Source organism: Lepisosteus platostomus, chromosome 16, assembly GCF_059453375.1.
Source record: "Lepisosteus platostomus isolate fLepPlt1 chromosome 16, fLepPlt1.hap1, whole genome shotgun sequence".
Lineage (NCBI taxonomy): Eukaryota > Metazoa > Chordata > Actinopteri > Semionotiformes > Lepisosteidae > Lepisosteus > Lepisosteus platostomus.
In genome coordinates this window covers 16,283,172-16,293,871 of record NC_142626.1, presented here as the reverse complement: position 1 = coordinate 16,293,871, position 10,700 = coordinate 16,283,172, and the positions used below count along the sequence as shown (strand labels likewise).

Sequence of the window (10,700 nt, the reverse complement as noted above, 5' to 3'; positions counted from 1 at the left end):
AATGTATTACTGTATAAGGTATGGAAAGGAATGTTTTTTCTACTTTTACACATTTTAGTGTTTTTAGTGAACACATTTTTTTTTGTCTTCTGGTTACAACTTCCAGGCTTGTCCCATTTCATGATTCAGTTGATTTTTCTGTTGGAGGAGTTTCGGTAAGCTCATGCTTTATGGATGCAGTGTGACAAGGTTTTTGTCATGACTTATGGGCAATTTCTGCAAAATACTGATTCCCAGATCTTACAGCATCACTGACACTCTTATTTCAGGTGAGACACACTTGCCTTCAAAATGCTTAAGGACAACCATGGAAAGAGCTGATATCATCCTGTGCTGGATGTCCTTGCCGACGACGTCCCACGTATCATACATCAGTGAGACCAACTCATATATCACCTTTTCATCTGGTGGACAGAGAAAAGAGGATAAAAGAGTCTCACACATGGTAAGAGGCAGATGGGGGAAGAGGTTTCCTTTCGGTTGTAACCCTCCTTGCATTCTGAAGTAATTGGAAATTTACATGTAAGAGAAGTGTACCTTTGACAATGTTCTTCATAGAGTTGAGGATGTGTTTGCAGTCTTTGCCACAGAGGACGTTCCAGTGGAGCTTAAGCAGGCAAAAGATCATAGCTCTCTTTTCACATTCATCACCTGTGAATGAGACCCACACTTTGAGTACAAGTTTAGAAAGAAATCAGATAAGGGAATGTTTTGGTTCCCTTACTGGAAAGAGTAGGCAGGCCAAAATGTTCACTTCAAGAGAACTACAGTCCTAACAAGGATATTCCATAGTAACCGCTAGTTTGGGATACAGCTCATCCCACACACGGAAGAAAAGTTCTAAACTAAATTAGCTTTGAAATGGAAAAATTACTGCAAAGGTTTTGGAACAGGTGAGGGTCTGTAAGTTATGAAGTACAGACATATCCCAGAGAAAAGAGAATATTAATTTGTTCACAGTTGTATACTGGGGTGTTTAGAGTATACCTCTGCAAACCCCTGCAGTGGCTTCTTTACCAGTAGAGTGTTTTCTAAAAAAGTTCAAACTTACCTTTTCTAAAAAAGTTTCAGCTAAAGAACTGTGGTAACTGTGGAAACTTGTAAACTGCTGGTTTTAATAGAGAAAGTTACTTTAGCTCCTAGTGTAATTTATCATTTTTTCCCCAAATTGGGCAGAGAAAAGAAAACACAGCAGCTTATTCTAAATACCCCACCACACCAGCACCACATCAGCAAAAGCATTTTCTTCACTCCTGGACTGCTGAAGTTCTTAGGCTATGATACAGAATAGCTTTAATAATCTTTTCCAGTCCTAGACTGTTTTTCTTCCTGGTCTAACAATGTAAATAGAGGGTCTTGTTCTCCACACTAGCAGGTTTGATCAGTAGCTGTTCTAGCTGTGAAGACATTAGACAACGTGGGAGCTCAGTGCAGAAAAACAGAGAAAAGGGGATATTAATTGGGATTGGGTGAACCTTAGCTTGAACAAGATACAGTCAACATGAGATTGCCTGGAACTGAGATTGGGGGGATAAGTCTTCGGGAGGGATATTTCTTGTACTAGTCTTGGCATTCAGCCATTATTGGGTGGTATTGTCACCTGCAAGACAGGTCAGAGTGGGAAGAGTCTTGGCTTGCAAGACAGTTACCTGGCAATGGATTATTGTGGGTATATTAAGACTACCCCTAAACTCTCAAACCTACATTGAGTGCATGTGACTCAACCTGCTTTACCATTACCTAAACTGAGGTCTTCCTCATCTTCCTCCACATCATTGTAAAAAGAGAACACATCTTCAGAGGGGGGACTACCTGTGAAAAGAAGAGAGGGTCTGTTATTCTGACAGAGATACCTTCTGATTTTATGATAACCCACTGTGTGTTTATTTCCAGATGATTAATTGCCAATAAGCTTTTGACAAGGATCTACAGAGAAATGCAAAAACATGTTAAGTGGAAAGAAACTGGGTCTTAATAAAATCTCCAAGGGAAAAACAGGAGAAAACAATATTTAGATTTTTTGGGAATTGGATGAACTAAAATATAAGTGCTAGAGACATTCATGTGGACATTGCATTGAGGAGAGATGGGAAGATGGGAGAGGAGAAGGACTAGCTCTATACTGCAAAAACAACTTTCTTGCACAGAACTTAAGCCAGATAAAGCCAAGGTCTCAACCTTTATGGCTGAAACATAAAACCACAGTGCATGATGTTACAGACCACCAAGTTCAGAAAAACATACTTCTTTTCATATTTATATTTCTTATATATTGTTGGGGATTGGACCTCTCCTCATGCAGATTTGTAAATCCAATATGAATGTCAGAAGCTGACACTCAAATGGTAGACATGCCTAATGACTACTTCCTTAGTCAGAGCAGATACGAGACGGAATACTTGTACAGATCTTTTAAAAAAAGTCAAGATAGAGTGAGGAAACAGGGGTGAGAAAACCATTAGAACAGAATTATCATAATATGGTGTTGTCCTGAAGTGCTGTATGCATTGAAATTACACAGGTAGATTCCAGATTTAAATAAAGCAGACAGAACTTTTATTTAAGTCTTCTGTATAGTTTTATTTCTTATTGCATTAAAGAAAAAAGAGCTGAAGAACAGTAGAATGGAGCAGGATAGGTATGGAATCAGTGCAGAAAGGATGGCAACAGTTTAAAGACATGCAGAGCTATTACAGGTACTAGAAATCCTTAAGTTAAACAAGCCTGTCAGTCTTGATAGCATTAAATCTATTCCACAGAAAGATCCTGTACAAGACATGCCACATAGAATGTTAACTAACCTTTTTCAAAGGCCTGTCAAAACATGGTTAGTAGCCACAATTAGACAATGGGTGACAATGGGTGATAAATAGCCTGTCGGTGAATTCGTTCTTTCAGACCAGTACGTTTGGAGTCTATAGCATGTAAGGATATACAAATGATAATTGGAACTGCACTAGGAAATCAAATGTATGCATAGCATTAGGAATCTGGGGAAATTTGCACATACCTTTATGAATAGATTAGCAAACAGTGCAAAAGATGAAAGGGAAATAATTTAGATTAATAAATGGGAAACATAGAATCATGAAGATACTTATGATAAATGTGCTGGTCTATATGTTGGTGCAGTCAGTATTTAAAGGAAGACTAAAGGGTTTAAGGCTTTCTGTTACACCTTGGTCCCTTATGCTTGCCCTGAATCCAATGAGCACTATGTTAAATTTCAACAGTGTATCTCAGTACAATCATGGAAGAGCTTGCAGTGTGAAAAGTGGCAGATATTGTAGATGTGAGTCAGGACTGCCCCGTTCTTGCTGCTGGTGGAGGGAGAAAAAGTAATTACAAGGCCTTCAACAGAGAGAAGAATCACGTCTTTAAAATGTGAAACTCTAGAACCATGTCACTGAAGCTACAGGTGTGCCTTCATTCATGAAAATAATACAATTTCAGCATCCAATTGGACCACATACTGTAGAGTAGTCCTCTCAATAATCAGCTTTGTAGTATAGCAATTTTATGTAATGCAGAAGCAAATGAACAATTTGAGTTCCTATCAGGTGAAGTACAAAAATAGAAATAAATCAGTGATGATTATAAATTAAATTGAATAGATCTTTCAAATACACTGTAAATGCACAATACATACAGAAAATGCTCACATATTTCCCAGATTTTGTCTTTTATTTATTTCTATGACAACACCCTTTAATGTTTAATTGATGTTGGATTTATTCCAAGATCCTTTACACTTTGAAATAAAATTGCCCATGACAATTTCTGAGACAAACCAAGGAGCTTGTACTCCACTAACAACCAGCAGAATCAATTTATTGGGCAACTGTCAGTTAGGAAGAAATGGTTTATTGGGATAAACAACTCAAAACAGTAACAAAATTGATCCTTCTGTGTGAGAATTGATTCACCATCATTTCATTATTCAACTAGTGTTTGCTGCATATAATCACACCTGCTGCAATATGTAAAAAGTAGTGTACCTGTACTGTACATAAGAAGATGCCTGATTTTGTGGAAAAGAATATCAGAAAATAAGAGCATCTTACCGCCAGAACTCTGGAGAAGGTTTCTATGTAACTTTCTTTTAGGATGGAATAAATCTTTAAAAAAAGAAATTATCTTTTCTGAAATGAAAAGAAATTAACAATAGTCACATGTACATTTAAGAAAGATGAATTTTCTGTTTAATTTTCTACGAACTAAAAAATCTGGAACCACCATTTGTATATAACTCAGCTCTATGGCATCAGTTCCTGTATTGGTTGCGACAAGACAGGGAGAAATGCTCTGACATGCCCAGTTAGAGATGTGTGTTATTTAAGCAGCAGCAGAGAGATCTGAGGCAGTGTTCTCTCTGTCTGATGTCAACTTAAGCTTCAAGAAAACTCATATAGTCCTGGCCTGTTAAACTATACCCTTCCATGTAGTCCAGACAGTTGTGGGTCTCCATTAGATGGTTAATGACCTGATACATACTTGAAACCAGCAGCATCAGAAAACTGGTTCAGACTGTTTCTGAAGCTATACTGTTTTATTGTTATTCTGGATCCCCAGAGTTTATTTCTTAGAAAGAAACTGGCAGCATTCAAATATTTTCTTTTTTTGAAATTAATTTAAAAATGTCTGCATTTTTTCTTCACTTTGACATTATAGAGTACTTTGTGTTGATGAGCGGCTAAAATTCTCAATTAAATACATCATGGTTCCATGCTGTAACACAATAAAATGTGAAAAGTCCAAGGGGGTGGATACTTTTGCAAGGCACTGTACATCAAGTCAGTGTCATCTGCCATCTGTGACCAGGAATTCCTTGAGCATTACTGAAAAATCAGTAGAGATACTGTACCGAAGGACTAGGTGAATTTACACTTACTATGACACCAGCCTGCACAAACATCTGATCTCATCTGTTATCAAAAGCTAAGCAGTCAACTCTGGTTAGTACTTTAATGACTGGGTAAATTTACCAAGGTAGCCTCAGCGTGCTCTGCAATACTGATCCATCTGGAATCTACCATGTGTCTGGCTTCTTACAAGAGAAAGCTGGATGAGATCCTTGGATGAAATTCTGTAATTACTAACTTCCAAAAAGGCAAGAGGGGTCAGGTACTCTCCCTCTGGTTTGTAACTGTTCATGTGCCTTTAATTGAGAGCAGCACCATTCCTCCTGCCACACGCTATTCATCGCTGGAGTGTGTAAAACTGTCTGTCTTGGTAGGTGATGTTAGAAGAAAGCCTACCAACCCTCTTTCCCCTGGACTGCTACAAGGACTGTAGTATTGTGTCAGCCTGACTAAAACAGTATGTGAAAATAATGAATTAGGTGGGCAAAAAATAAAAACAAATACTAATTTCTGTTTAAAAAATGCACAAAAGTTAAAATACCTATTAAGAATTTTATGTTCTCCTTCATATCGCCTATGGCACTTCCACACAGTCCTGAAGAAACACAGAAGAGTATGAATTGAACAGGAAAGCTGGTTCAGTGTTGAACTAAACTACAGAAGAGGTAAGTCCTTCTTCATCCCACAGCAATCCCTGCAATATGCCTGGGCCACCAGTGGTTTGATTATTTTTTTGTAAGGCTTTTTCACACTTCTCGGTAGTATTAGCTGTATCATTACATACACTTTTTTTTCCCACGAGATGTGTGTCACTTATTTATTAATTACTAAGTGTTTATAAAGTGTTAAACATTCCTATCATCTCCTCTCCTAACACATCAGACTGTTTTAAACCGATAAGTAATCAGGAAAAATGTGGATCATCAATTAATAAATCACTGGATTTCCACTTGGTCATTCAAGAGTAATTATCACCTTGGTGCAGTAAATTTTTAAAATAATAAATAATACTATAAATAAATACTATATTGTCAGATAACATCGATATTATATACTGGCCATCCTGAACAAGTACCATTCTAAAAACAGATGATGTACAAAACTGCTATGAATTTCTAAAAGAAGGAACAGAAACCTTGCAAGCACAGCATGTCCATCTCATCTTTGTGTTTTATCTTGTTTCCTCCATGGAATTGACTCCCCAGGGCACTGGTGTCTACAAAGGCTCCATACTCAGGGTATCCTGCTTCATGACGGGTTATTTCAAACCAAGTCCCTGGAAAGGGAGAGACAGGGAGGAAAGGAAGACAAAAAGACAGAATTTGAGAATCTTGAATAAATCAAGAAGAGCACATTGCCAGCCAACAACTTCCACTGCAATATTGTCACTTTATGTAAATTACCTCACTGCCTCCGATCACTGATTTTAGAAGCTGCAGGGTGTTTGGTTTCTAATAAAAAACACCCACCTTCCTCTCAAACACAAGAACTGCTTATTTTAATGTTGCTGCTTTTGAAGCACTTGCTACAAACACTACTACAGCTGCCATGGGTGCAGCATTGTGGACCATTGTGGTTTGGGTTCAGATTGTAGTCAAGACACAGCAGCTGTGCTTTTAAGCAAGGAATTTAACTCAGCTTGCTTTAACAAGATGCCCTGATTAGTGCAAGATGTAAGGGATAAATGATGTTGAACGTAATTTAATTTAGCTGTTACTTAATTCTGCTTCATGGTGCAGCTGTTGATACTTTTACAACTGCTGGTAGTGCTACTACTGCCATTGCTTTGAGAGATACTGCTGTCGTTGCTACGAGCATTAATATGTAATATTATATATTACAAGAATTCCCTAGAATATTTTTTAAGCCAATTCATCCCTATAATGTTGGGCTCTAGAGCAAATACAGTATATGAAGTGGGAGTCTTGCCTTTGTTGTATTTTTCCTTGTCATCCAGCTGTGACTTATTCACTGCAGCATAGATGGGGTAAGGGTTGGTCATTTCTGCATCTTCCTCCTTCGAAAGTTTGCGATCGTCCATCTGGAAAGAACCAAGTGTGTATAAATAACCATCAAAGTCCAGAGAAGAGCCACAGGACACATTCAGTTCTGATGAAAGGCTGAAGGCACAAAGAGGACAAACACAACAGATCTGAATTGAGCGTTTTCTGTATTGTGAGAGATGAGAGGAGACACAAATACTAATATGCAAATGAAGGTGAAGAATGATATGCACAGTGTGAGCTGGGTGAGGTGGTCTGTACTGCCACAGAAGCTATGATTGCTGCTGGAAGTGGTGTTTGTTGGACCCTGTGGTCTGTGTGGGTCCAAATGCTCCGGTATAGTGGCGGGGATGCTTTACTGTAGTGGGAGCCGTCTTTCAGATGACACATTAAACCGAGGTCCGGACTCTCTGTGGTCATTAAAGTGAAAAATTGGATTTGGAGTTATCCTGGTGTCCGGGACAAATTTCACCCCTCAGCCTTTATTGTGGCCTCCAAATTGTCCCCATGTATGATGGTCTGGCACCCCCTCCAGGGTGTACCCTGCCTTGTGCTTGTTGCTTGCCTGGTAGGCTCTGGCTTCCTGTGACACCATAGACTATAAAGTGGTTTGGAAAATGATATGACATGATGACATTTGCCTAATACTGTGCTGTGTTTCTGTACTCACCAAATGACAAATACAGCAATTGGTTAGTGTAAAATCACTGCTGCTTCAGTTGCACATGCCTCAATTTGAAAAAAAAGTCTCAAGAAATCTCACGACTTGCATTTTGTGCAATTTTGTATCCAGCCATTCAAGATATTTGTGGGGGAGAAAGAGATATGCCTTACAGCATAAAGTTAGGTTACTAACTATCAAATGGTCTATCTGTTTTTGTAACTGTTATAAAATCATTGGTCTATGGGTTAATTGAATCATTCTTGTCTTTCTATTTAAAAATATAATCGTTAATATTTTACAATCCTGCTATTGCTCTGTAAAGTATTCATAAAGCAGTGTAGATTTAAAGAAGGTTTTGTTCTAAAAACAACACAAAAGTAAATGTTGTTTTACACCATTTGTATCACTGAGTATGTAATCGTCTCATTCTGTTCTGCATTGTCACTGAAAGTCCATATTTTAAATTTAAACCAGTTCTCACAGCATGATGCTGCTGGTGTCGGCCTGGATTGAGCACAGATTCAATGAGATGAAGGATGAGGACAGCAAGGTTGAGCACTTGATTGGTCATGTATAAAATATAAAAGTACAGTATGTATATATTTTATATTGATATATGTACATAAATATAAAAAGTATAAAAAATGGGTGGTATGAATGGATGGATGTTACAGCTTGAAAATATTAGTTGTTTGTTAAAATATTAATATTGTTAGCAAATTTACCAGTTTCCTGACAAATAAGTGTTTCTAACAAAGACTGAGTTTTGTAATTTCTTTGTAATGGTTGATCTACATGAATGGGATTCAGCATTTCTACCACTATTTCCAACTGTGTAATTTGCAATCTATGTGTGCTAGGGCAACAGATATGAGCATTTTCATGAGAATATCTATATGAGAAACTCAACTTTTTGCTGCTTTTCCATTACAGATTCAGTGAATGATTATCTTTTATGGAAGATGTCTGATATCTTTAAGGGAGCTGGGACTCTCACTTCAAATTCATCTTGAGAGAACCCCGCTCTCTGGAGTAGGTCACCTCTTTAAGGTGAAAATGAGTAACACAGAGCTGCAATTTGTCAGTCCAGCTTCCCTCCCAGCTACTGTAAATTGCAATTGAGAGTGCAGGTGTTGAACACTTCCAAAGACAGATGCTACACAGAGCTGGGTCACCCTGACCTCTAGTGGCCAGTTAATGTAACTGCTCCCAAAGGTGTACTAAACACCTTCTACTTCATTGTCTCCTGGAGGGCTTTATAGAATCACCATGATTTTTGCTGTTATTGGTATTATTAACACCAATATTTTATTTTTTTTCCTATTTATATCTGAATATGAAAATAAATCCTTTGTCACTTGCCATTTGTCCTTTCTCTTCGCAGGCACTTTTGAGAAATCTGACACTATATCTTATGGAAAAAAGGACAAGTTCTCAAACCGACACCCAGACAGGGAGAAAGAGACACTGCAGAGTGAGACAGAGAGCTTGACTCACATACAACTGGTTACATACTGTACAAACACACATACAAGAAGGACAAGAATGCTGACCTCTTTCACCACCATGTAAACAAATATTGCCGCCCAAATATCTGTACAAGAAAAGTTCTCATCCTCTATTGTCTTCATGATTTTCAGCAAACTTTTTATGTAGCTGAATTTTCCATTGTTGAGAGTTTCCACCATTTTTGTTTCTGCATCCTCCACTTGAGAGGACCACTGTGGGTCACGGTACAGAGAGGACATACACCTGCAGTGTTAGACACACAAACACACAGAAAACATTTCACCAGTGTATGCACTGTGCACAGCTGAATTCACAGCCTGAATCCTGAACCTTCTGAATTTGCAGGGTTACAATGCACACCTGACAGATCTATTGCTCTTTCAAATCTTTCAAGCACTTTGAGAAGCCACCTTTAAAGGCGCTTTATAAAATACAGTTTTTTTAATTATTATTATTATTATTATTATTATTATTATTATTATTATTATTATAATTCAAAATGGGAACTGAATTCACAGGCTCATAGCTAATCTTGGAGCCCAGTCTCTCAGACTCACCAGGTGGATCCTGACACTCCACACAGGTACATGATGGTGTCCAGCAGGTTCTGAGCCCCCAGCTCAGTTAAAGTCCCCATGAGAGCCACCGTGGCGCGCAGACCCCCCCCAGAGCCCAGCACAGCGATGGGGGGAACACAGTCCTGATTGAGGAAGAGAGGAGAAGACAGAATCTAACACAGAGGTCATGGAGGCCAGGTCTAGTGACCCAGCGACTTCAGAAACACCATTAATAGTTACTTGGCCTTACAGTATCTTCTTTTAATTTTCCTCTCCTTCTGTCTCAAAGAGGATGGAGCTCTTACTTACTGATTGAAAGGACTCCCTTGTGATGCTCATAGATGCTGGGTTTATGTTAAATACTGATATTTTAAAGTATTAATTTTGAACCATAAAACCATTTGTAATTTTTCTGTAAAAAAAACATCTACCAGGAGAAAACCTGTGATTATTTCTAAAGTCATATTGTTCTGAAAGATAATTTTGTCTATTTCTCTTACAGACGGTGTGCAGCAGTAAAGTGTCTGGTCTTGCAAACAGAGGGTTGTGGGATCATTGTTCCATTGCTGTGCTGTCCTGCTACACTTCCTCTGTACTGCTCCAGTCCTCCCAGCTGTACAAATGCAGCATTGCTGAGGGTGACCCTGTGGCAGACTGGCCTCCAGTCCAGGAGGAGAACCTTCAGACCTTCCATCAGTCTGGACAGCAGCGTGAGTTTGAGCCTGAGCAGCTGTTAGACTAGAGTGTGGACTTTACATCACTGCATACAGCTTGGGGCGGTGCAGTGTAGAGGGTTTGAGTGCCCCTTGCAGACACTGCTGTTGCACCTTGAATGAGGTACATCTCTCCAGTTCTTCCGGTTCACCCAACTGTATAAGTGGGCACCAGCACTGCTCCTGTTCAGTTAGACTTACGAGCACTGCTGGGGAAATGCCTTGTGACAGACCAGCATCACATCCTGGGGGAGTCATGTGGTCTCTCGTCTGCTTAACACTTTAGAAACCAGGATGAGATCATGCCCACTGAGCTGCTGCTGAAATCCGTTTAGCCAATTAATTCCAAATGTGGCAGACGTATGCACTGGGACATTTCAGATTAAATCATT

The 10,700-nt window shown here is 38.9% G+C and overlaps 1 protein-coding gene across 1 annotated transcript; it reads right to left on the bottom strand.

Annotated features, from left to right (window-relative positions):
- Positions 1-240: 240 nt before the first annotated feature.
- LOC148646963 (cytosolic phospholipase A2 gamma-like) lies at positions 241-10,566 on the bottom strand. Its single transcript, XM_088609477.1, has 10 exons — positions 10,510-10,566; positions 9,596-9,738; positions 9,083-9,281; positions 6,792-6,903; positions 5,998-6,138; positions 5,404-5,457; positions 4,065-4,142; positions 1,741-1,812; positions 538-651; positions 241-404 (listed from the first exon to the last, which is right to left on the bottom strand). Exons 1-10 carry the CDS (start codon positions 10,564-10,566, stop codon positions 241-243), a joined length of 1,134 nt encoding a protein of 377 aa, XP_088465603.1.
- Between the last annotated feature and the right edge of the window lie 134 nt (positions 10,567-10,700).

What these genes read in the sequence shown, in the direction of transcription:
- LOC148646963 (XM_088609477.1), bottom strand. Translation starts at nt 10,566, where the DNA reads ATGACTCCCCCAGGATGTGATGCTGGTCTGTCACAAGGCATTTCCCCA. An exon ending in CAAGGAAAAATACAACAAAG is followed by an intron (nt 6,139 to 6,791) that starts GCAAGACTCCCA and finishes CTCCCTTTCCAG; the next exon opens with GGACTTGGTTTGAAATAACC. An exon ending in TATGAAGAACATTGTCAAAG is followed by an intron (nt 405 to 537) that starts GTACACTTCTCT and finishes TCTGTCCACCAG; the next exon opens with ATGAAAAGGTGATATATGAG.